Source organism: Myotis daubentonii, chromosome 1 (assembly GCF_963259705.1).
Source record: "Myotis daubentonii chromosome 1, mMyoDau2.1, whole genome shotgun sequence".
Lineage (NCBI taxonomy): Eukaryota > Metazoa > Chordata > Mammalia > Chiroptera > Vespertilionidae > Myotis > Myotis daubentonii.
In genome coordinates, this window is record NC_081840.1 from 181,346,333 (window position 1) to 181,373,882 (window position 27,550).

The following is a 27,550-nucleotide window of genomic DNA, read 5'->3' on the forward strand; positions in this document are numbered from 1 at the left end:
ATACTTAAATGCAGCTTCCAAAAATATGAGTGCCTGAAATTTTTAGTTTGGACTCAGGATTTGCATTTGAGAAGTCCAAATACAGTGACGAGGTTACCTGGTATTCTTATTCTTGCTGTAGGAGCCATTTCATGTCTTACACGAAATTCTCTTAATCTTAATCATCATCTTCAAATGAGTTTTATTCAGCACCAATAGCCATCCTATAAGCATTTTGGAGCACCAAAAATATTCCAGGGACCTATAAATATAAGTACAGACCTAGTTCTGTGAATTAGGAGCATATCCAATACCGCCACAGTGTTTAAGTCAGAGGAATACATTCAAAATTACTATCAGGGAAGAGCATGTCATAAGTCCCTTTTATTAGCTTGAGCCTGGTTTGGGCAATGTGCAATGAGGTGAGGACAGCTATATGTCCTCTGGAATTTCAAAATCTGAGAGTACATTGATGTTAACATGCACAAGAAATGGAGTGAACAAGTTCTGAGCAAATCAAGGAATGTTTCACTAGCTGAGTGCCTTGTGCAGAGCAAGAACTCAGAAAATACTGAATTATTGGAAAGGTAAGGGAAGGGTGGAAAGGGTGGTGGAAAGTTATGTTACTAGCTATCCTTATTTGGAGTGTGTCAAGATGAGATTACTGATACTTCTTCACGAATTTCTAGGAGGCTTATGGATAGAGTGGGATCTCAGTCAAAATAGAGATGGTCAAATCTTTCATGTTTAACTAAGGTTTGAGAACTATTATCAATAATGACATTACTCTGACCATTCCCCTCCTGATTAATTCAAATATATTAAGTCCCTCATAAAATGCTAAGCCTGGAATTGGGCCTCATTTTTAAAATCTTTTGATATAATCTCACTCTTACCTAATTTTTTAAAATCTAAGACAAGGCTTTACAAATATGTTTATTGCTTCATTGATATTTTTTTTTTCGTGTGGTTATCCAGTTTCACCTGAAGACAAATAATGTCCTTTTTTGGATACCTCAACATTTTGAGACTCGAGACTTATGCTGTCATTGATTCAAAGCTGGAATTGACATTGGAGATTATATGGTGAAGGACAAAGCAAGACCTAAAAGGTGACTTGTGATAATTATATGGCAGAGTCAGGACACAACACAATAAAATAAAAAGTAAGGACTCTTGATAGCTAATCTAATATTTATATTATGTAAAATTGCTGAAATACTGGTGGATGACTTGTAGCTTAATTGTCCAATGGTCTGAGTGTTGCATATGATTCTTAGATGTAAAAATGCCCCCACTGACTCAGCTCAGGCTGGGTTCTCCTCCCTTTCCTCCCAGAGAGTAAGTTGTAGGAGGTAACTTCTTCAACACCTAATCATCTGATAATCTTATTTCAAACACTGGTCAGTGCAATTGGATTGACTTCTAAAAAAGAAAATATGGAGCATGTTCATTTATCTAAAAGTTTCTTTCAAAAATTTTTAAAAGATCAATTGGCTTAAAATTGATTTTACATGATTAAAATTTAAATGTAGCAATGAAGTAGATATTAAAGAATTCCTTTGATAAGTTATTTTTGTTTGCTTCTCATTACAGTCATTTCTATAATATTGCTTTTATTTTTCAAATTTACTGTGCAACTTTCTGCAAGTATAAAAATGGGGCCAGAATTCAAGTTTTGGCTTAGTGCAATATTTTCATTTTGTTATTGAAAATGTGTGAAGTCATAGCTTAGTTACTGTTTCCTTTGGAAGACTAAAAAATGTTAAAGTAAGAAAATTGTTCAAGTTTTTATTTCAAGATCAATTTTATAGAAATTTATCGATCAGATTTATGGTTTTATTTTCAATCACATGAAATAAAAGCATCTAAGATGATATGATTATTAAATTCGGAAATAACTTTTGTTAGGATCCTCTATTGTTGTCACAGGATTTTGAATTGCTAGGCCTCTATAACTCAGCTAAAAGAACAAAGGTAATTTTTACGTATCCACACTCTCAAATTAGTAGAAGGAAGGGATGGTATATTTTGTGAAATAAAAACCACAGTGTTATATATCTTATTAAAAATCTTACTTGCCTTTACTGGTGTTCCAAATAAAGAATATCATAACTTAAACATAATATAATTAAATTGAAATATCAGTGTGAAAGTGTCTCTCATCAATATTCTAGGCAAATTAGGTACCTAAATTTTAATGTAAAATTCACTGACATTTTTAGATGAACATAATCACAATTAAACAACTTTATTTGATGTCAGATAGGTCCAGTTACTTTAAAAACTCATGAAAAACCACATACGGACCCCCTTAGAAAGTTGTAGTTATTAGTAAGGAATCATATTTCTACATGTTTTCTGTACATGATGAGTTCATTCAATTAATTAATTTAGGTACTTTTTGCTTCAGTGAGCTTTAATTAAATGTAATTATGTATGGCCAGTAAATTAAAGGTAAGTATAATTTAAAGGTGCTTTTTAAAATTTTTAGCTTGGTGCTAAATTTTGAAATTAATGAGTCCTGACTTGCATAATATATATGTGGTAGCTATCTTACTTTAACCTTCATTTACTAATCAAATCAAACTAGGGGTACAAGATAAGCTATTATTTTTTAGTTAACATAAACTATCAGCAACATTAGCCTAATGCAATATATGCCTTGCATTAATTTACTTGGTTATTAATCATCATTAACATCATCTTGTCTACTGTTCTCCTGCTCTACAACTTTAATTTTTATGTGTACTAAGAACTTGATATACAGTGCACAATTCTTAACAATACATTGGAATAAACTAGAGTATTATATTTAGCTTTATACTACTGTGATATAAAGTGATATGGAAATTCGATAAGAGTTGGATATATCTTTGTTTGCAAATTTCCATTGTTTCATTAACCATGGAGAATTCTAACATAAAGTTTGGTAATTCATTTTATATTTTTAAAAATCATGCGTTAAATTCAGAGAATGTTCAATTAAATTATTGGCTTTATAATAAAACACTATACTAGAGTATATGCATGATGTTTTAGTTGATGGATGGATTTTGTATATAATTATGTATATTACACATATGTGGGTATAGTTTGTTTTTATTAAAACAAAGCAAGCTGCTTAAATTGTAGTAAGTTCAATTTTGACAAGTTTCCACTTTGCATTTGTGCACCAAAATAAAGTATACTTTGTTTTTTAGAAAGATTATCAGTATTCTTTAAAAGAAAAGAAGCATGCTTAAATAGAAACCACAAACCTCCTGTGAACTCTTGCTCTTTCTTTGAAAGACACAATTCTAAACATTAGCTATACCTTTTTATTGCAATATTTTGGAAGATAAACACTTGTATACAATAGAACTCCATAAAAATGATAACCTAAGAAAATAAATAAATAATGTAAACTCTCTTCAGCCAAATTTTCTGATTTATGCCCAACATTCAGTATTTGGCTTGACAATTAAATGCCGTTTTTCAATTTATCAAATTCCCAAATTAAGTTCCCCATAGCACACAGCTGGCTTTTTAAAAATATACATCAGAAATTTTCCTTATAAAAGAGCAAATCTATTCACTGGAATAATTTCCATTAGGATAGGAAACTTAAAGAGTGTTCTACTGAGTAATACGAATATTTTTGACGATGGGACTGGACCTGAATAACTGTCACACGATTCATCTCCTTCAGTTCTCCCTGTGTTTCCGGTAAGTGGGTTGCTCCCCGTGGATCTATACAGTGGGGACGGCAGAGGGTCATAGAGGAGGTGTTTTAAGTACTCCGGTTTCATAGTGTATGCTTGATGGACAGAATAAAATGTTTTCCTCCAGCTGCTCAAGAATGAGGGCAGGGAGTAGATGAAAGGAGAAATGAAGTCAGGGCAGAATTAGATCTCAATAAATGCTGCAAACTTAGTATACTTGTACCTCTAATCCTCTTCTTTATCTCCAACTATTAATCCCATCAAAATGTCCTTACTTCTAACCCATTATAGCCCTGCCACAAAAGGGGAACGATTCCACATGTCATGAATGCATATACTCGCACACACACACACACACACACATACACACGGACACACACACACACACACAAATCCAAGCTGAGCCTTTGGTGTACTGAAGAAAATTTAAACATTTTAAGATGTAGAACTAAACTTACATTATCTGAGGTATGATAAAAATATATAATAAAAATAAAAAGTGCAGTGAATAAGGAAAATGAAAAAGAAATTCACGTTACATATGGGCTATTAAACACACTTATAATTCATTAAAATGGTTGTTTATGTCACATTAATTAAAATAATAAAAGTAAGAAAATATGCTCAATGCAGAGGTACTTTTTAAAAAAAACACAAAAAACAAAAGTTAATAAAATATTTTATCTGCATCAAAATATTCTTTAGAAACCAAAAAAACACACACAAACAAACAAAAAAATAAACACGTCATGTATGTTCTTTTGGGTTGATCTGTAAAAGTCAGAAAAATACATCGTCCACACTGTTTAACTTCTTGAAAACAGAGTCCTAGTATGCACTAAGCATAAAGCAAAAAGCTTCCTGTCTTGCTGAACTGAGGCAGTGTGCTCCCTGTATCCGTACAAAGAATTCCAGTTCAGTACCTGCCAGCAAACATTTTTGTTTCAGTCCCACTGAAACAAAAGGCCTGACTTCCCTGCGGTGTAGTGGAGCTGAAGCCGTGTCCACATTTTTCTCCAGAGCTGTAAAGACACCTGTGGAAACTCCTGAGGGGGCCTGTGGCTTCTCACAAGGCTAAGAGGAACATTATCCAAAACGAAACTTGAGTCTGTATTTCACTGTGTTGGGACTCTTCCTGGGTGCAGTAAGGGTCGGGACCTTTGGCTTGACAGGATTGGGTGGCTTCTTCTTCTCAGGAACAGTCACTGTGAAAGAGAGTTCTGGCTGCTCAGACTGCTTGAACCTTGGCAGGAAGTGGGTGGAGATGTGCTGGGGTTTCACCCTGGGGCTGCAGCCCCGTTTCGCTTTCCCTCTCTTGTTCAGGGCCACGTACCACTCGCGCCCCGTGTTTTCAGTTCTATGTATTGCTGAGGCATAGGTGTTGTAGCTGTTTTCTTGAAATCGCTCCCTGAACTTGCAGTCATCTGTAAATTTGGCCTGGGGGAGAAACAGACATTTAAGTAGAAGTAATATTTTCAGTGTGTGATAAAATGAGGTCTTATACTAAAAAGGAAAAAACAAGAATTCCGTCGACCCCTGCACTCCTACTATATTCTCTTTTATAAAGAAATACTTGCTTGTTTACCAGTATTTATTCATCTCTGTAATGCTGATTTCTGTTTATTATGTACTTAGTAAAATAATATCAATATATATCAATATATATAAAAGATAGCAGGAATTCTTATTATATTCAAATTCTGTTACTGCTTTTAAATTACTTTGAAAATTGTAGTTAAAAAATTAACTTATAAGATGTTCTCTTCTTAAGCCATCAAGAAAATAGAACTGTATTGCTAAGGAACAATTGCCTAGTAAAACATGAATTTATGATCAGAGAAATGGGGTCATGTTATTCCTTTGAAACAAGCATACATTTTTCAGTGTTATCAGTGGGATCCATAGTACTGAGAGAGGGCTAGCATATGGCTCTATTAATATTGCATGTGTTAGATTTCTTTAGGAGAAAAATATATCTTCACACTGTGATACAAGAGGCTATATCTGATGCTGGGAAGAAAAAATTACTTTTTTGAATCACTAGCAATACTTCAGCCAAATCTCTCTCTCTCTCTCTCTCTCTCTCTCTCTCTCTCTCTCTCTCTCTCTCACACACACACACACACACACACACACACACACACACACACTATATATATATATATATATATATATATATATATATATATATATACCCTTGAAATAGTAGAAAAAGTAGACAAGTTGGCATCCATTACAGTGCAGCTTGGTAAATGGAATTATGACTGCGGAATGCAGAGTACAACGATAGTGGAAAGGAGGGGGATCTAAGAGGATGGAGGCAGCAGGAAAGAGGGCTGGAAAGTCTTCCTAAAAAAGGTGACCTTTGAGCTGAGTCTTGAGGTAGTGAGGCAGATGATGAGGGATGTTCAGAGAGCAGCAGGAAAAGCGTGTTCACAGGTCAGCAAGACACGACTGTGAGTAATGCAGTGTGACGTCTACTCAGGATGCACGGGAGAAGGAGCAAGAGATGAGGCTGACAAAGTAGGCCAGCGTGAGCTCGACAATGGCTTTGTTGTGGAAACAGAAGGATTATGGTAGGGGGGAAGAGGCTGAGCATGGAGTCAAACAAACATGTGATCAATGACCAATTCCGCCAAATGAGGACTTAGCTTTAGATTCCTTGTATTCACAATCCTTACATGCATAGGACTAGTGGGAAAATCAAAATATTTTTTCTAGGGAAAAGATCTGTAGCTTTCATCAAACATGAGTCCACAACCCCCAAAAGCATTAGAATTCCTATCCTGAACCAGACCACCCGGTTTCACAATTTCAGGGAGTGCCATTTGTACAGAATTCCTGGGCTTGGAAATACCAAATATCTGATGCCTGTATATAAAAACACTAAATATATGTACAGTAGTCCTCACTTAATGTTGTCAATAGGTTCTTGGACAATGAGAACTTAAGTGAAAGGGAATGCAAGGAAACCAATGTTGCCATAGGTTAATTGCTATAAACACAAGTTACGTTCCTATGGCATATTTTCTCATCACAAAACACCACAAACTTCTAAATAAAGAAGCAAATCCTTCTAATACTAAGCATGGAAAGAAATGTGAGCTATACAGACATTTAAGAAAGATTAATGAAAACAAGTAAGAGAATTCCCTTCCAGCCCACTTATTGTAGTTCAGGGTCAAGGGCAGCCTGGGACAATTAGACACACCCGTTTACCTCACATGCATATCTTTGGGATGCAGGGGGAACTAGGATCCCCAGAAAAACACCCACACAGACATGGGACAATGGCAGACACCACACAGAGTGACACTGGCCAGGATTCAATATTTTTTCCTCGTCAATGTTATAATGACACGACATGGAACAAAGCGATGTTATTTGAAGACCTGCTGTACATGATACACTTTTTCTATGTCAGACCAAGAGGTTCTACACTGGGATTCAACGTCCTTGATTTTTCTAATTATGCCAAACTTTTTTCTGCAGTGTAGATCACAATACCAGTCTGAAAGTCTAAACACTGCAAGGCAATCTACACAGATCTGTTGATATGGCCACATCGAATGTTGTTTGTGCAAAATACTGACAACAGAAAAAAATAGGTCCAGAGCATCTCCAACAGCACATTTACCGTATGTGTGACATTTTCCACTCAAGTGTAGTTCAATCAATAAAGCTCTGCGTTTGGGAGCTATGCAGCTATCTATCTGGAACGTCCACAAGGCTATTGTGATTCTCTGGATTTGATCTCTAGCAGATGGAAGCAGGTGTTCTTCTCTCATCCCACAACCTACAGCCTATGTCTAGGCCAAGGGTGCTGTGCTGATATCAGTTTAGAAGGGCTCATTTATTGCTCCTATTATTTTTTAATTAAAAAAGACTTGCTTACAAATAAAATCTACATTTGTCTACAGGTGCCTGGCTCTTAAAAGGGCTTGAATGCTCTTTCACTCAATTAGATAATCCCAAAGCTTTATTTCAAAATAAAGGCTATAGCCATTTGGAATGTTATCTGCTACATAAAAGGATAGGCATTAGAAAGGTGTGAGGGATTTCATTTTTAAAAGTAGCAGGTATATTTATTGTGGCTAACATTTTTTTTTCTCAGAATACATTTTAAAAAGTATATACTGCATTACACCTTGACCTGACTTCTACTACTGTTTCTCAGAAATCCATTTTCCTAAAATAGAGATAGCTGTGATTGCATTATCCAATTTTCACAGATAGGTTTAAATGTCCTGCATTTATGTAACCTATTTTTTCCCCTGACATTGTCAAAGAAAATAAAGAAAAGGCATGTCATTTTTATTGGTGTGGTACACACACACACACGCACACACACACACACACACCACATTGAATGAAACCTATAGCAATTCCACCTTAAGAGTCTTCACATGAGTGAGAGCCCACTGATTCCACCCACTAAAATTATTTCATCTAAAAACTTTCTCTTTTCATCCTCAACATTCATGTTCTGAAGATCTTTCTTAAGAGAAAAGGTGGCTGTTCAGGCTCTAGATTTTTCCAGGGTCACCTAATTGTCATACGGGGTTGAAGTGTTCAGAACCTGAGGACCACACACTACTAGCAGTCACTCAGTCCTTCTAAATCCCACATGAAGACAGGAGTATGGTGGTCAGACTGTTTTGGCTTTCTTAATTGACTTCTAATTTAATGTTTTGTCTGAAAAATTCCTCCAGCTATAATGGAACAGAACCGTTTGAAACAAACATTGTAGGCAGTTTTTTCGTCAGGAGATCTAGTTTCTTCTTGAGGGACTGACTGCTCCTGTGAGTTCTTGTTCAGACAAGATCGTGACCCCGAGCAGAGCATCCTTATAGCAGAGTCAGTAAGCAGCATAGGTCTCAGCTACAGGAATTTAAATGCATGTACATTTACTATGACACAATTTTGGATAATACGTTTTCTGGGCTACTTTTAAAATCTCCTTTGAATTATAAGAAGTCCTTCAGCAAAATAGTACTTTTTAAATAATAGAACTGTATCATTTCCCTAGGAAAAGTGAAGTTAATACACAGACTTTTTTCTTCAATTAAGCTGTGAAGTGGACAGGTGAATCAAATTTCAAATAACCTATTGAAATCAAGACCTCCACCACCTCATTGCCCTACCTCCATTGGCCACTCCAACAAAACCAATTATTAAAATGTTCATAAAAAACCTTTATCTATGTTTCAAATTCTTTTTTTTTCACAAATTTATTCTACAGATGATTATTGACTGTATTACATGCCAAACACTGTGTTAGTCACCACTTTCACAAGGAAAAACAATATACACATTGTCCTGCCCAAGTTCTTTGTTGGCCTAAATTATCTATGATTTTCTCTTTAATTTGTCCTTGATCTTGCAAGTGTAAAAACAAATTACATTCAATGAAATATTAGTTAGCCATAAAAAAGGAACAAAGTCTTGTGATTATGACAAGGATGGAGCTAGAGAGCATTATGTTAAGTGAAATAAGTTGGACAAAAAAAGACAAATACCTTGTGATTTTACTTTTATGTGGAATCTAAAAAACAAAACAAATGAAAAAGAAACAAACCCATAGATACAAAGAACAAACTGATGGCTGTCAGAAAGGTAAAGAATAGGAGGTTGAGCAGAAAAGGGAAGGGCTTTGTATTAAGAACTACAAACATCCAGTTATAAAATAAATCATGGGGATATAATGTACCACATAGGGAACAGAGTCATTAATATCAGTATAACTATGTACAGTGTCAGGGGGTAGTAGACTTATTGTAGAGATCATTTTTCAAGGTATATATGTTGAATTACTCTGTTGTACACCAGAAAATAATTTAACACTGTATGTCAACTATTATTAAAAAGAAATTTAAAAAATAACTAGATTAGCAAAAAGTTACATTTAACAAGCCATAATTGCAAAATTAAAAATAAATGTTCAAATCAGCTAATTTCTATGTAATTTAATATAGTCTTAATTAACAAAACAAATAAAAATTAAATTAAACTATTTTTTGCTTGAATATCCAAATTATTCAGAGGGAAAATATGGTGGTGTTAAGGAAAATAAGAACTTTGGGGTTAGAGGGACATTTTACCTTGATTGTACCCATCTCTGCACACAGTAAGGGCACAGTGGATATTTAGAAGAATGATCAAATTTAGTTCAAAGAAGGTAAAACTTTGATTAACTGGGATATTCAAAAAAAAAACTAATTGAAATCTGAGGGTCAATTAAATCAAACAAAATGCTTTCTGAAATTGTATTTTGAAAGTATTTCTAAACTCTTTTAAGATGGTTTTGTTTCTTAGTAAATATCACGTTGTATGGTAATTAAGAATCTTGTAACAAATGAACTGAGGCTATTCAAACAAGTACCTATTCTTATTAAGTGAACTATAGAGGTAAATGTGCAGTCTGTGAAAGAGGTATAGAAGTGAACTCAGACTGGCACCTGCATAAACCTTGATGTTTGCTGGGTATTTAATCAATTTTAATTCTTTATTGCACTTTGTTTTATTTAGTTCACCTCTTTTCCTTAAACCTTATAAAGTTAAGAAATAACCAAATATAAGTAATTAAAATATTTTATAGGCTGTAAGGTTATTAAATAATTAAAATATTATTATAGACTATAATAAAAAACAATTACAGACCAAATTGTGCTCTAAGCAGTTTCTTTGCTGTATGCATTTCCACTTCTCATTCCCTTGCATCCTTGAAGTACTTCTTCGTTCCCATCCCCACTCCTACTAGTGGGCTTCCCCTGACAGGTGCTCTTAACCTGAGCTGTTTTGCATGGTTGTGTAGGATGGTCCCAGCACAAAGGCACCTGCTTTTGATGGTGAGTGAAGACTGAAAGCCAGGCTCTGCTCCAATTGCTCCCAAGCCAAGTACCCCAGAACAGGGCTCCATGCTCAAAGAGAGGCGGCCTTTTACTCTTTACTATAAGTCTCATATGGGTCAGTTGTAGCCATACAGTGCTCTCTCCAGGACATGGCCACATTTCCTGCTTATCCCTGCCCAACTGTCCATTCTATATCTCAGTTCTTCCTACTCAGCAACCAAGGGAACATACAAGTTGGTTTAATAAACTAACCTGAAGTCATGTAGTGAAGAATGCCAACCTTAGGATTTCTAGTCCAAATTTCATGAATTGACTTAAAATTACTCAGGGACTTTTTTTAAGAAGATGGTGCTGAAAGGGAAGATGGAAGCCCCTGACCCTCCCAAAGATGAAGCCAAAGGCTTTGAAGGCCAAGAAAGCAATTTTAAAAGGTGTTCTCAGCCACACACACACACACACACACACACACACACACACACACACCTTCCCATGGCAGAAGACTCTATTGCTTAGAAAACACCTAAATATTCTTGGAAAACCACCCCAACTTGAAACAAGCTTGACCACTATGCTATCATCAAGTCCCCTTGACTACCAAGTCAGCCATGAAGAAGATAGAGGCAGCCATACACTTGTGTACACTGTGTATCTCAAGGTCAACACGCACCAGATCACAGAAGCTGTGAAAACACTCTTTGACATTGAAGTAGCCAAGGTCAAAACCTTGATCAGGCCTGATGGAGAGAAGAAGGCATATGTTGGACTGGCTCCTGACTCTGATGCTTCGGATGTTGTCAACAAAATTGGGATCCTCTAAACTGAGCCCAGCTGCCTAATTCTAAAGATGAAAAACTGTAGACTGTAAAAAAGAAATTTAGCCAAGGAGCTGATTCCAAATGTGGATTCCCTAGGTGCTATGTCCAGAAATGGTATTTTAGTAAGTCTGAGATGAGACCCTGGATTTGCATCATTAACCAGCATCCCCTGACATTCTGATGTGGGTGAGGTGAAGGCCACACTTGGGGAAACATAAGATAGAATTTTTCTTTCTAATGCTCTTAATTACTCAATAAAGCTGGGCTACTGAGGTGTTTCACATATATTATTTAATTCTCACAATAATTCCATAACTATTAGAAAGTTCTTATCTGATTTTCCAGTCAGAGATGTAAGGAAAATGATTCATTGAAAACCCCACATTCATCAAGTGCCAGGGTAGGCCTGTGACTTAAATCTCAGATCTTCTGATTCCTACACTCAAGCTCTTTCCATAACACCATACAACCCATGGGCATCTCCTAGGATTTTATAGTTTCACCTACCCTGAAGTTATTTCATGGTAAAATACAGATGAAAACCAAATGCCACTCCCCAAGCCATCAGAGAAATAAAACACCAGCTCATGTTTTATGCAATAATGGATTTCTGAAGCTACAAGTCACATCCTCACAACCAAATTTCCTCAGTAAAATAGGCCTTCTAAACAGATATACACAGTGTAAAAAGAGGGAACACTGGTCTTTACTGCAAAAACAGAGTCCTGAACCCATTTTTGAGCTTGGATTACTACACATTCAACTTCACTATCTAAACGAAAAGATCTTAGAGGGCAAGGGGAATTTCTATTCAAGTGTCTTTATCAAGCTCATGGTTTTGACTGGAAAAGTAGAATGCTTAATAAGTTATTTTTTTAATGATGATAACTATTGCTCAAGGCTCCATTTTCCCTTTCAGTTAACATGCCCAGCTCTAGGGACTGCCCACCCCCCCTCACTCTGCCCCCAGCACAGGAAGTCCAGTTCAGACTCTCATCCCGGGCAAGCCAGCTGGCACCCTCCAAAACCGAGAAAGGAGGACGTTCCCATCCTTGCTTAGGGCTGATCAAGCACACATTCCAGGCTTGTTTCGTAAACTCTGCAATTAGCTTTCCTTCCAAACATGATCCCCTAAAACCCTGAGAAACAAAAATAATTCTACCACATGCTTCTCCCTGGATCTTTAAAATAAACTGAAATGCTTTTCTCCAATAGGCAATGAGCTGTCATGCATACTTTAGAGTGAAGAATATCTGGTAACCGCCTTTTCTGGGATTTTTGGAAGGAAAAGAGAAACAAGGTGCACAACCGGACTCTGAAAGAATTACGACTATGAGCATTGGAAATCCTTGTCTCATTAAGAGCTTGAACCTGGAAATTTTGCTTTCAAATGAGGTTCCTTGGAAAAAGAAAAACCCAGGAGATAAGGGCTGCTCAATACATGAAAAGTTTGGGCCTCAAGGGGGAAAAAAAAGGTCAATAATAAATAGGATTTGAGAATGGTCTAAATATCTGAGGGGTCACAGCTGCCTGACCCCCAAATCAGAAAGTCTTCTAAGAGAAGAGATTGAGGGTCATCAAACAGCTGCCTGAGAGCAATTCAAGTTTGTTTTTAACATGAAATGCTGATATAGTTTCCAGACACTAGTCTAAGTGTTTTATATGTATTATCTCATTTTAAATGCTCAACTATCACAATAGATTGTAACTTGAATTTTCCTACTTTCAACCTTGATAAAAACCAATAAATAGAAAAATTTGAACATAATGATACAGTTTAGTTGTGCTCTGAACCACGACACTTAAGGCCTCTTATATCTGGACCCATCTCAGACAAATACAGAAAAGCTCTCTATAGGACTTTCCATAAACACAACAAACCTGAGGAGAGAGCAGGAACAGTGTCAAGAAAGAGCAGGAAAAGACAGACAAAAAGATAGAGGCAGAAAGAGAAGCACGCTCAGTTCTATAAGGGATCCCAGGCTGGGAATGATGAGTTGGGAAAGAGGTCACGGAGAGGGCTCTGACTAACCCTCACGACTCTTTGCTGAGCAATTTTCTACTCCTACTCTCTCTGATTCCCAGTGCATTTTGAGAAGACCATACACTTTCATCCTTGTAAAGAATGCTGAACAAACCTGCATGGTAGGATTTGATTGCATTGTATATTTAGATTATACTAGCACAGGTTTTAAGGAGAGCTGCATGTAAATTAGTAAGAGTATGTACATTGGATGAGTTGCATGGAGCAGTGCATAGTAAGATGGCTGAAGTTCAAAGAAAACTTCTAACAGAGTTAACAAACTTAGCACACAAAATAAATCAGAGTAAATGTTGCCTAAGTCTAACCATTCTAGGCTGATATTTTTATTTCCCATCTTTGTGTCCATTGGCAATGATGCATGTTCTAAATGAAGATTTTCTGTGGACACCACAGATCCCTTCTCTGTTTTGAAAGTTCGTCTTGACGGGGGTTCCCTAAGAAAGTCATCATCACATTGAACAACCAACATTTGTCAAACTCAGTGATAAGTTCTGTGGCAAACACATCCCCCTTTTTCCAGATTTTAAAAGCAAGCATTGGGGAAATACAGAAGTAGATGGTGTAAAAGATATTTCAAAAAAGGCTTGGAATGAGAGAGAAATAGAGAGAGAGAGAGGGAGAGAGAGAGAGAGTGTGATGGTGTTGGGTGGGGGGGTGGAGAATTGGGGAGGGACAAGCAAAATATTCTAAAGATAAACCACAGTATTTGTTCTTTAAAATGTAATATAAAATGTAATAATAAGTATTATTAAATCATGAAATTATTAATTCTTATAAAATAATAGGTAAAAACAATGTAATTAGTTCCAAACAAAACATAATATCTTCTTGGAAACTAACTTTTACCTATCAGCATTATAGCCTGTAAAGAGAAAGACAGAATTTTAAAAGGATATAGGTCTAGTTCAATCACTTAACTGTGTTAACTTAGGGAAATATTTAAATATCTCTGAGACTCTTCCACTATGTAATAAGATGCTGTGAGTCAAAGAGCTTTTAAAGAATTCTGCAAATACATTATCTTTATCTAGTAACTGATATTTAATATTCTAATTGTTAATATAAAAATCAGGTTGAGAATCTACGTACAATTACCCATGAATGTTTCTCAATAGACTATTGATTTACTTTCCCCATAATTATATGAATACTCTACATTGTTTAGTTCACATTTACTTTATAGGTAAAACTCTAAAAGTAGTCTTTATTAATTTTTAAATTTTTTCCAATCTTATTGAGACATAATTGGCATATAACTTGTATATAAGTTTAAGATATACGTGATGATTGTATACATAGAGCAGGCCCTCGAATAATGTTATTTCCTTCAATATCATTTTATTATAGTGCTGATGAGGAAAAAAATCTATTTGGGGCTGGGCCCACTGTCTGTGTGGAGTTTGCACATTCTCATCATGTCTGTATGGGTTTTCTCTGGGGACTCCAGTGTCTCCTCACATCCCAACGATGTGCACTTGAGATGAACTGCACTGGCATGTCTAAATTGTCCCAGTGTGGGTGAGTGTGGGTGAGTGTGGGTGTGTGTGACTGCACCCTCAGTGGAGGGTGTCCAGGCCATGATGTGTTCCTGTCCTGAGCCCTGAGCTGTTGCGCGACTTTGAACTGAATAAGTGGCTTGTAAAAGAATGATCTTACTTGTTCTTAATAATCTTTCTTAAATATCTGTATAGCTGACATTTCTTTCCATGTTTAATATTAGAAGTGTTTGGGGTCTTTATTTAGAAGTTTTGTGATGAGATATGCCATAGTAATTAACTTGTGTTTATATCAATTAGCCTTTGGTAAAATGGGTTTCCTTATACAGTGGGGCTTTGACTTACGAGTTTAATTCGTTCCGAGACCGAGCTCGTTAAGGAGCTCGTTAACTCAAATTACTCTATCAACTCAATGCAAAAAATCTGCCAAGAGACAGCTGGTATCTCAAAAAACTCGTTAGTCGGGACACTCGTAAGTCAAGGCCCCACTGTACATAGTTTTGCTTAAATTTGCACTTTCCAAGAACTTCTTGATGACATTAAGTGAGGACTTTGTGTGTGTGTGTGCGTGTGTGTGTGTGTGTGTGTGTGAAAATGATTATAAAGATACTCACTATATGCCTCTACACAATTATTAATTTGAAACAAATCACAAATTACACATTTAATCCTAAAAATTTAAGGTTTTTTAGCCTTTTTAATTATCATACAATTTTGTAAAACAGCTAATTCAAGTACTGTAAGTATATTAAAGTTACACTAACAATTTTTCAACATGTTTAAGTAGAAATTGATAACAGGAAAGAAAACATCTGGGATTAAAACAGATAATTGCTAGGATTAATACCATTTCTAAATTCAACTTCCTTCAAAATGAATCACTTTATAATTTAATTAGGTTTCCAGCTAGAAGAAGAAAAAAGTGCTAATAAAAGCTCCGATAAGAAAAAGTGGGCTTAGACAATTGGTTTAAAAAGAATCCGCATAATCATGGGGCTTAATTTTTTATCTACAATTCAGCTGAAAGTCATCAGAATGACTTTTATATCAAAGAGTTTCCGTGAGTGACAAGAGCAAGACTTGCTTTGTGCTGTTTAAAAGTCATTATTCCATGAAATAACTTTAGCCTGCCAAGATGAGAAAGAATAACAGATGCTGTTTTTGCATTATCTGCATTATTTCAGCCAGCCATCCTTAGACATTTGGGTCAAATTTCTGGAAATTTGTTACTTGCTTTTGACAGAGGAATCATGTATCCTAACCTCTCAGTTTGACCTTTCTAATTGGCATCCATTTGTAATACTTTGCTTTCTGTGGCAATTATCCTTAAGCTGGCCTAAGTTTAGTCTATTTTTTTTCATGTATTAGGGCATGAATATGAAAAAAATTAATCAATATTTTCACCCAAAACAAACTAGTAAGAGAAAGTTTTTATACATATACTGCATATTATTCTGATGGATTTTGAAGGTGTTTCAACCTTTTATAAGCTTGAAGTTGAATGAGAAGTTTTTCTGTGCAGATGTTTGGTCATTGTTTTCTATTCGGTATGTGGATTTTTCAAAATCGAAATTTAAAAATAAAGTGGCATGTCCTACATTTCCAAAGCCAGCAGAAATTTTCCCCTTAAAATAATTTAGAAATCAAAGAGCAATTATTTTATGAATACTATATTATAGCTTACTAGAATATAATAACCAGCTCAGAAAATAAACTAGGTAAATCATTTTACAATTCTGGTGGTGGGTGATTTAAAAAGGTTTTTCATTTCTCTTCATAAACTGAAGTTTCAGTAGATTACTATATTTAGATCATCACATACTAATAAGTAATACTTGTTGAGCACTTACAATGTACCAAACACTGATCTAAAAGCTTTACATGTGTTATCTCATTTAATCCTCAAATAACGGTAGAAATCGCTTGAATGCTACTGTCTCCTCCAAGTGGTATTTAACAAGTCACATTTAGATGGGGGGGGGGGGAATTAAAAGTCTTACACGCTGAATCAAATGGAGTTCTCACTGAGTTTTTTAAAGGTCTGTAAAGTAGAAATCATAATTAGTAAATGTCACTCAATTAAAACTTCCTATATATTTTGAAAACTAGAAAAGTGATCTTTCTCTAATTTGTAATAAGAATCAAAGGGAATAAGGACTAAAGGACTATCATTAAAGACTTGCTTTTTCAAATGACTTAAATGTGACAAAATGTAGTATACTATAGAAAAAGCATACATTATTTTTAAGTGCTGTGCATATATACTAATAGAAACAGAATCTGTGTGTAGGAAAACTAAGCTAAACATATTTTATTATCTTTAAAATGCGTTAATGCTTCTAGAGTAATCAACATTTTCAGAACAAAGCAAAGCAATCTATAATTTATAAATTGCTTACAAAATGTGTACGATCTGAAGAAATGTTTATGAGTGCAAAATTAAGTCTTCATAGTTTTAAAAATTGTTTTTGATGCAACAAAAATATAAGATGAATATTTCACAAATGGATTAAATAAAATTTCTCTATATAGGGTCAAAGTGGCCTGATTATTGCTTTCTTCCCTCCATACTTATTAAAATATAAATATATTATATTACTGTGACCCAATTTTTGACATCATGAATAACTTGTAAAATTAAAAAAGAATCTGATCAACTAAACACACATAATCATCATAAATATATAAATTTTTTAAATGTTATATAATATGTTATTTTCATAATATTTCTCTCACTTGGACAAGTTTTAAACAATAAATAATGGCAATCACTTGGAGAATGTTATTTTCAAATGCCATTATCCTTAAATTTTTTGTGGACTCTATCTTTTCAAGTAAATAAAATATTTACATGAGTACTTACAAAGACACATACAACGTTTTGGTTAAAAATACATATAATTTTACAAAAACTATATACATTAAGTTCTCTGGGCAAGTTTTCCTACCTACTAACTAATTTAGAAAGTCACTTTATTCCATTGTACAAATGTAAAATCTCCGTAACACCTTTAACAAATATAAAGTGGTTTTACTTACACTTGCATGGAGTTTTCCTTTTTTTGACATCGCTAAAAATTTGTTGCTGAAAACTCCTCGTATTCCTACAATCCCCTGAGACACAGCAAATATTTCCAAAATACCTAGGATGACAGAAATCCCAAAATAAAACACAGAGGCCTCCATATACCATTGTGAAGAATTAAATTTCTACATAAATTCCTTCCATTCTTTACTAATGCAATTTTAGAAAAAGTACTTAACAGTTTTTGTAATACTCATTATTTTAAAAGAGGCTAGCAATCAAGTGTTCATTTAAAATGATAGATTTCAAGATTCAAAAATGTAGTTCAACTTCATTAGTAATTCTTTTTTTCATACAGTCACTTTTAGTAAATAATGGTTGACAATAGAATCTTTTCAAGTTCTAAAGAAATTGAAGGACTTTGAAAACTATATTTCAAAATGATTCTCATGCATTGTTTTTCTATCAGAGACAATGCGCTCTTTAAAATTAAAGCACATAACATCTGTACTGAAGATGAACATAAACTGGTGAAAGCCTTAAAAACAATACTTATTTACATAAGGGAAAACCATCCTCTCAAACTACCATCATTATAAAAATACAAATCCATATATACCAACTCAGTCATTTAGTGAGCAGCTTATTTAAACATTACACATAACAAGATACTAAAGGCAATGCAAATCACTTGGGATTATTGGCTCAATGAGGTGTTCAATGGTTTATGGTTTGAGACAACTTACATTTTGAATGACTTTTCTGGAAAAAATTGAATGAGGTATTTTATTTTGTTAATGTATATATTTGCTATTTCAGAGTTAACATTATCAGGTCAAAGTTCCTCTGTCTCCTATAATTTGAAAGCCCACATCTACTTGGTCAAGAAAATCATACACCACAGTTCACAGAGAATTTTAAAAAATGAGGCTCAATCTGTATGTAACTGGAATTCCTGCCTCTTTTCCTGTGTTATATGAACACAAGAAAAGCATAGTGCTTTTTGTTAATTGCCTACATCAAATTGTAAAAAAGAAAAAAGAACAAAATAATATAGTTCATTGGTGCAACAAAGGGACCAGTCTTAGGAAGAAAGGAAGGAAACAAAGATGGGAATGACAAGGGAAAAAAGTTCAACTTTTCAATACTTAATATTTTGAGCATATAGTTATATTTCACCTGATTTTCTCAAAATAATCTCCCCCTGGAGTATTTTAAATACATATAAATGTATTCAATTTACAAAAAAGTGGTATTGTGGATACACTTATAAATTTAATAAATACATATGAATATCTTTATTGAGCACTTATGTTGCACAAAGTGAGCTAATACCTAGAATTGCAGCAAATACTATTGCTTATTTATTAAACTCAATTTCTGAATAATACTTGATCAGAAAGCTTATGGGGGGAGGAGTAGCAGAACTATGTTTTTGTAATATGTTCTTAACCCAGAATAAAAAAACACATCTCAAAAAAAAACTGCAGCTACCGATTTTTTAGTAGATGTTTCTTTAGAAGGAAAAAAACACCCAAAAACTATTTAAAAGAAACTTCTTTTGCTTTTAGAAAGGAACTGCTACCTCAAAATGCTATTTCTAATGGATTTTGCTATATAAATTATTACTTTGATGCACATCCAAAGATTTAGAAGTATTATCATTTTATCAAATAGTAACAAAGTATACAGAATATTTTGTAAAGTTAAAAACACTATAGGATGTAGCATGTTTAATAAAACATAAATAGATATCTGATGCAAAATTATTTTTCTATCAAAATTACAGAATGCTCTTGCAAAGAGTATTAGTAATTTTAGATATCTGAGAGATGGGGAATGTAATGTGAATACTGTGTAAATATGTCACAAAGTGAGATAGGGAGAACATGAGAAACTGTTTAGGTGTGAATGATAGCTGCAAAGGAGACAACATGGAGTGCATAGAAGAGACTGGGTTGCAATTTACCCATGGTTCTACATTGGTAGAGGTGTTTAATTCCATTCTCTGGAAAATTACCTGGTTTTGTAAATGCAAATGTATTCTGTACTGGCGAAAAAATACATGGCAGCATAAAAGATAAATATTTCACTGTTTGCATGCTAACATTTAAGAGGTCAAAATAAAAGGGCTCCAAAAAATATTTGTTTAGTGGAAACATTGCCTATGTAAACTACTGGATTCAACAACTAGCATGTTCTGTTTTTAAGAAAGACCCATTTTCACACATTTAACTTGTTTTCTACAACTGTACATTCTGTGTGGATATATGTTGTGTAAAATTTTCATTATAATGAATTTTATGTATGAGGAAGATGAAATTCATAATATATGTGAATTGTTATTATTTTATTACATACTGCATGGTTTCTTTTCTTGTAAGTTCCACTATTGATATTATAGATTGTCTGAAAATGAAAGGATTTTTATCATTTTAAGAAGATTATATCTAATTGAAAGCTTAAAGAATACTTTCACATATATCATTCTACTTAAAATAATGAGGGCCACAAGGGAAGACACGAGATTCAATAAAATAATAGTTTTTTCACATAGGCAACTTTGGTATCACCTTCTAAATCTTAATGTAATTATGGCATAATATTGTGAATGTTGGTAAAATCATAAATTCAAAAGTAATTTCAGTCTCTTTTTCTAAAATATTAGAGCAGATTCTATAAGCCCTATAATTCAACTTCCTGTCTCCCCAAGAGATTACTATGATTTTACTATGCCAAATCTCAGTAACTCACTAAAGATTTTTTGCATAATATACTATATAATAAATCTATGTGCATTAAATCATACATATATAAATCCCAAGAAAAATTTCTCAAAAATGGATTCTTTTTTAATTTCAGTAATTTCCTAACTCTTGTTGTGAGTCAGTAATAATAAATTTGATGAAAATTTGCAATTTATATTGTGGATGCCGGGATGGTATCCTTAAGCAAAAGTGTGTAAGGCAAATTGCGTCTCACAGATCACAGATAGTCAATGAATGTTCCCTAAATTGGATTGTGTTCTTTGACCCTCTTTCGCTTTTCAGGACACCCACATGCACACATCCATATTTTAGCACTCTCCTGCTATGTTGGCCCTCTCCTGCTTGGGGAGTGGAGCAAGGGAATAGAGATTAGTATAAATGAATTCACATTAGAGTGCTAGCAACAACATGTTATCTTTCCTAGGGTAGTCATATTTAAGAGGATCAAAGGAAAAGTGTAGTGCTCACAGAAGGAATTTTCATACAGGAATTTTGGGGTTGACATCTAGGTTGAAGGAGATAAACATTTGGTGTCTCTCAGATTATATACACACTGTTTAATCCACTTACAAGCATAGGCATGCAATGCAAAATAAGTGTATTTCAAGAAGAAAATATATACCTAGATTTTTTAGTCTGCTCCAGATTTTTTAAAACAATAGGACTCTAGTAGAGACAATTAATATAATTATATAGGCTTCTTTCTTTTCTCTCTATTCCTAATAAGGCGCAGATACTCCATGTAATCAAAAGCCTTCAACAGCCCATCTGAAAATCCCCAAAGAAAAATAATTTAAAACTGAAGTTTCTCTATTTTTGTTCACACAGCAACAGATGTGCTGTGTCATTATAAAGTCTGAGTCTTAAATATCCAGTTTATCTCGTTTCATTGATTAGATTAGTAACACAAACTATTTGAGTTTTTCTATGCAATAGATACAGATTCTGCTTAATCTAGGTTTGGGAGACTATATAAAGATTGACTCTACATAACATCAAAATTGATAGTGAATTCAGATTTCTGAAGACCCGTAAAATTAAAGATTAAGTTTAACCAAAATATATGATTGGAATTTTCATATTTTATATGAAGACTTTGATATTCTATATAGTATTAAACTTTTGGTCCCTAAATTGAGAAATACATAATTGCCTATGCTTTAATAGCCCAAGATAAGACAGCATAAGCACTGTATTGAAACTAACCTTAATCAATATAAATTAAAGCAAAGCCTTTGTTTCTATTCAATAATTGGATTTCATCATTTATTTTTGTCCCATTTTTCTTAATCCTTCCCTAATATTTCCCAATATTAAGAGTAGATGTGCAATAAGGCTGATTCTTTTCTCTGTCTTCAAAACTTGGCATAACTATTGTATAAGAGAAATTAAGAATATATTCAGTGGTATATTTTAAATAAACAAATTCTATTTCAAAAATCTATGGCTAGTGTGTATGTCTGACAGTAAAACTAGAAAACATTCACAGTTGCAAAAATGTTTATGTCACAGGATAGTTGGGATATATATGTTTGCTCTCACAAATATCACAGAAAACTATCGAGTTTAAAAGATTGCAGCTTCAGAGCAAAGTTTTGACTCTTTTCTGAAGTAGCAGGCTGTGACACACACACACACACACACACACACACACACACAATGTTTTCTGTCACTGCTCACTCACAGACAGTAGAGTTAGCTGATGAGGTAAATTTCTGATGTATTCTCTATTGTCCTCTGTGATACCAGCTTTTTCAGTGTCTCTTGTGAGACTTAGACAAATGCTTCCTCGTGTACTTTAACCAACAGTCCATGACCAATGCCTTAGTTAATATGTCAGGAAACCATCAAGTGCTGTGCCTTCAAAGGTGTATGTGGCCAACTGTAATTACCAGGCTTTTGTTTCTCTTTCACAGCTACTTAAGGGCAGAGACTCATTTTAAATTTCCAAATTACATGCCATTCTAGTAAATATGACATATTCCATGCACTCTTCATGAATCAATGGTAGCACAATCTTATGAAGTAGTATTGGCCACTCCAGGCATCACAAAGCGGAAAAGTCACCATGATTTGAACACTTCAGCTATTGATTCCTCTGACAAAAACCTACGGCAGTCAAAAACAAAAAGATATTCCCCCATGAGTCCAATAGTAACCAAAATGTCAGGCTGGGTGAAATAGGTATCCTATATTGGGTGCGTGAATGAATGGATGAATGAATGATCACAGGCCATGTGAAACACACAGACTGAACTCTGAAAGGCTCTGGTAAATTGGAATTAGTTAGGAAAGTGATAGTTTAAAAAAAGTTCTTTTAGTCACTGTTTAGAAAAGATCCCTGTTCTTTTGTAGACATTTTTCAAAGTGAATTTTAAAATAAATTAGATCGTAGAAATAACATATTGGTCAATGTCTTCTGCAGCTGAAAATATTCTTTGTTGAGCTGTTCACATGTTCCTTCCTATACTTTTCTACACCTTCCCGTTGGGCAAGGCCTAAGCTGCATTTGTTTATTTATTTATGTCTATATGGTTCCATCCATGAGAAGAGGGTGAATGTCTTGGGAATAAGTCTGTTTTTCAGAGATACCTAGCACATGAAACACACCCCAGACACTCTTTAATTCGCTGGGATGCAAACTGCTGTCTGACGCATGCTAACTTTGGGTCTGCCCTTGGGAACCCAGAAGTTACCCTCTGGTGGTACTAATTTTCTAGATAAACTACAAGAACAGAATAAAAAAAGGTTTTCCGTAAGATAAAGGAGGAAAGAGTCCTAGCAGTGGGCACTGAGCTCTGATGTCTGATGGAGCAAAGGGTTGCGTGGGCCAAAAAAAGGGCAAATGAAATTACTGAAAGAGACCTAACTTTCCTGCTCCTGAAATCTCAGAAAATTCCCCTTCCTTCGCCCTATCACCAAAGATAGTGAGTTCTTTTACCATGGTGACATGAACCTTAAAACATAGAAATGGGCTCCTCTAAGAAGCGTGTGGGAGGCCCTGGGACTTGGGGAGGCGCATGTGGAGGGCCTCTCTCGGGTGTGCCCAGGCCACCTTGCCACGTGCAGCAGGGCCAGCTGGAGCTGCACAGCCTGAGCCGCTAGTCTGCGGCAGGGGGTGGGCGGCGACCCGCCCCTCTTCCGGAGTGAACCTCCGCAGCCGAGAGATCTTTTTTTACCCCGCCTCCTGCCTCCTGAGCCCCAGGGAAGAGGCTGGCCTGCTGGCCGGTCCCCCCACCGTCGTAGACACCTCCACTCTGGAGGTCAGTGCCCCTGTGGCACCCGCGCTCCTCCAGAGCCTGGAGGACCAGAAGCCCTATTGCCTGTATGGTCCTGGGTTTCAGCCGGAGCAAGTTCCCAGCCGGTTTCCTCATCTTTAAGTGAGGAATGTAGACACTCAACCGATTAAGTGAGCAATTTCCGAGGGCCAGGCATTGCTCTAGGCAGAAGGAAAACAGTAAGGGATCAAAACAATGGAACTTTCCGAGGGTGGAGTTGGAAGTACACCTGGGAGCTACCGGGCTGACACTTCTGAGCCCATGAGAGCAGCGCTGCCTCCGGGACACCTCTCCCCTCTCTGTGGTGTGGTCCGGGCCGGACCGGAGCTGGGGTTCTACCTGACGGACTGACTCCGCTGGAAGAGCGATGGGGCCCCACCGAGGGAAAGCCCGGCAGGGACCGCCGCAGCCCGCGCACACCCCCAGCTGCCTGGGGCGGTGGGAGGAAGCGGAGGAGGGAGGTGATATCTGCAAATACTGGCCGAGTGGAAGACAAGAGAAATGAGAAAGTAGCGAAAGAAAGAGCTAAAGCGAAAACTCAGAAAATGTAAAGCCTGGCTTAAAAAAAAAAAAACCGACACAATTTGCACCTGTTCCTAATTGAACCTCCTCTGAATTTCTTTTAAAATAAAGAACTTGACCCTAATTGTCCTTGGGGGCCAAAGGCTAGCCGCTCTTTCGAAAGGTGTTGACTTTCTTGGTCTCAAGATATTAAACGCTACTAAACCCAACTCTAGAGCTAAAATGCAAATGTCCACCGCGATGCCCTTTCTAAACGTGTCCAGTTTGCCAGATCACTGTCTTCCCTAGAATATACATATACGTTACTCTATATGTACATAATGTGCGCATACGCATACACAATAGACATACGTATGCATATATGTTAAATACTATATATATTCATATTATTTGGGGGTTTATGATGGTGGTTCAGGGGGTATGTCAGTTTTATTCTTCTAAAAAAATATCGAGTCATGGGTAAGGAAAAGGGACACACTTTGATGGCTAATGAAAAATGCTAGCCTAGTAAACAGCAGCAGAAAGTAAAGAGAACTGAAGGAGGAGGAAGGAGGAGATTTGGGGTGTGTTTTTTTTTCCAGGCACGGGCTGGAGGCTCCTCTTCGAGACCAGAGCAAACTGGAAACAAGGTACCTTTCTCTGTGCACCAGCCTCCGGGGAGCTACACTTCACGGATCGCCATTCCTTACCCACGAGTGGGGTGCGTGTATGCACGCCACACAAACGCGTCGCCACGCCACCCGCCAGGCTGTTTCCACGGCAGGGGCTTCGGTAGGTGAGCCGGCGGCCCTGGGAATACTGGCTGTCCCTCCCCAGTGTCCGGCCACCCGCTTAGGACAGGTTTTGCTAGAGAGCGAGCAACTTACTTAACATATTGGCTTCGTGGGAGCCATTGACTTTGCCATCCGGGTAGATCTGCAGATGGAAGCCGATGCCCACTCTGCAGTAGAGGCTGCCAGTCCGGCGTCCCGAGGGCGTCCACTGGAAACTGCTCTGCTCCAAGCCGCTTCCTGGGCTGCCCGGAGGAGTCGCGGGGGAGGAGGCAGAGGAAGACGTGGTGCTACTGCTGTTCCGGCGGCTGCTGGAGCCTCCCGGGATCTTCTCCGTGGCAGCGGGTCCGAGTTGCCCTTTGGGGGCGAGGCGCTTCTCCCCTTGAGCCCAGGCGCTGAGGATCAGGTGGCTGAGGAAGAGGAGGAGGAGGGACAAGCTCATTCTTCCAGCCGCGGGGGTCCTAAGTGCATCTTGTAGGGCTGGCTCTGGGCTCTGTAGCCCCCGCGCGGCTGCGTGCCTCTGGCGCTGCCCCCCTCGCCGCGCCGGGCGGACATAGCCTCGGGGGAGAGAGAGGGAGAAGGGGAGAGAGAGAGGCCACCCGAACGGAGCCCGGCGCTGGCACTGGGATATTTATAACGCCAGTGATCTCACTGCGCGGTGCACGCCTGCTAGGCTTCCCCTCACCCGCCGCTTTGTGTACTACTCTCCGGCCGGTGCGAGGAGGGCGCCGGCGGGTCCCGGGGGCGGGGGTGTGGAGGAGGGAGGGGATGAGACAGGGAGGGGGTGGAGGGGCCAGGTGGAGCGGAGCGGCACCCGGACGCGGGGCGCGCGCGCGCCGGGGCCACGCATCCCAGCGGGTTCTCACGCGCCCCACGGCCGCCCTGGGGCTGGGGCCAACGCGGCGCCGAATTCAGCTGCGCGCGTGCAGCCGAGTCCCCCGGGGCCGCGACGGAAACGGGGGGTTACAGCGTGGAAGTGAGTTCCCGTCCTCTCCGCCTCTGCCGCACGCCTGCGCCCCAGCCCAGCACTCCCGCCGGCGCGGGCGGGCGGGACCCAATTTCCAGGTTCCCTTCCGTAGGCCCTGCAGGCTCCGCTCTCCCTACCCGGCGCCGGGGATTCCCCGGGAGGTGAGTCCCGCCGGGAGAGCCCACGACGTGCAGTGCTTCCGCGGGGAACCTCGCCAGGACTCGCAGCCCAACTTGGGAAGGCTTTGGTGCGGCGCCTTTGGTTGGAGAAGACCGTTCTTGTGATGGTGGTTCTTACTGGTTCATTAAAGAGCTAAGGAATAGGTTTATTCGGCGTTTAGAGGGCCACCTTGAGCCATTACGCCACAACTCGAGCTGCTTTCTGTTGCAAACCCTAGTCGCACTCAATCTTAGGCCAAATTTGTTTTTCCTTCTGGGAAGCCTTGGATATGTGTCCGAGAGCGTGAGCACACACGCACACCCACGCTCGCTCGCTCGCTCGGAGCCGGGCGACAGGGGCAGCGCCTGGGCACCAGCACGTGTGACTGACTATCCAGTTGTCCTCTCTCACCCCAGGATCCTCTTGGCAGGAAGGATTAGCTAACAGCTCGCTTCGGCTTACTCAGAGCTGCCATTGACTGAAGGGCCGACCCCAATGAATGATTAATGATGAGCGCGCTGCGTTTCAGGAAACCTGAGAACCGAGAATTTCAGTGCATGCAATGCCCCTACTGTCATTTATCTGAGAAATATACCTGACTTGCATTCTTGGAATATTTCTGTCTGAAAACACATTTGCAGCTTTGAACTGCGCTCTGATACATTATGCATTGGCCATGTTAATGAAAAGGCTGTGATTTTAACCGATAAGGTCAATTCACATAAGCCAAGGTTGCCGCTAAGATATGGCACTATCCGTTATTGAGTACCCACTTAAGGATTCCCATTTCCATAATGAAAAGCATATAAAAAGCATGTAGATTTTTTCAGGACTGGAAATCGTCCACGGCTAGAATACACAATATCGAGACAGCTGTAAAAGGAAGTCACCTTGACAGCTTAGTAGAGCCACTGAGAAGAAAAAAGAGCACACCACACATAGATGTGCACAGCTGGGCTCAATGCCCCTGACACACTAGATAAGATGCTGTCCTGGGCTGAACACCCCTTCTCTTCCCACTGTCGAAGGCTGGAGCTCTGTGCTAACTACTTAACTAGTAAGTAGGCAAAGCAATCCTGGACCTTGAAAACAGACACCTGGTGGCCCAGAATGGTTCCCTTGACCTCTTTCCAGGGTGAATAATTGTGAGATACTGGGACTGAACGCTGTGC

General features: G+C 37.6%; 1 protein-coding gene and 1 pseudogene across 2 annotated transcripts; one reads left to right on the plus strand and one right to left on the minus strand.

Moving 5' to 3' along the window:
• Positions 1-4,329: 4,329 nt before the first annotated feature.
• On the minus strand, positions 4,330-26,463 carry FGF5 (fibroblast growth factor 5). Of its 2 annotated transcripts, XM_059682009.1 has the most exons (3): positions 25,349-26,463; positions 17,929-18,032; positions 4,330-5,120 (listed from the first exon to the last, which is right to left on the minus strand). In XM_059682009.1, exons 1-3 carry the CDS (start codon positions 25,692-25,694, stop codon positions 4,770-4,772), a joined length of 801 nt encoding a protein of 266 aa, XP_059537992.1. In that variant the 5' UTR covers positions 25,695-26,463; the 3' UTR covers positions 4,330-4,769. The 2 variants fall into 2 exon arrangements, with proteins under 2 accessions (XP_059537992.1, XP_059538002.1); XM_059682019.1 differs by lacking the exon at positions 17,929-18,032 and having other exon boundaries at positions 4,962-5,120.
• LOC132227178 (large ribosomal subunit protein uL23-like) lies at positions 10,880-11,351 on the plus strand (annotated as a pseudogene).
• Positions 26,464-27,550: the final 1,087 nt, after the last annotated feature.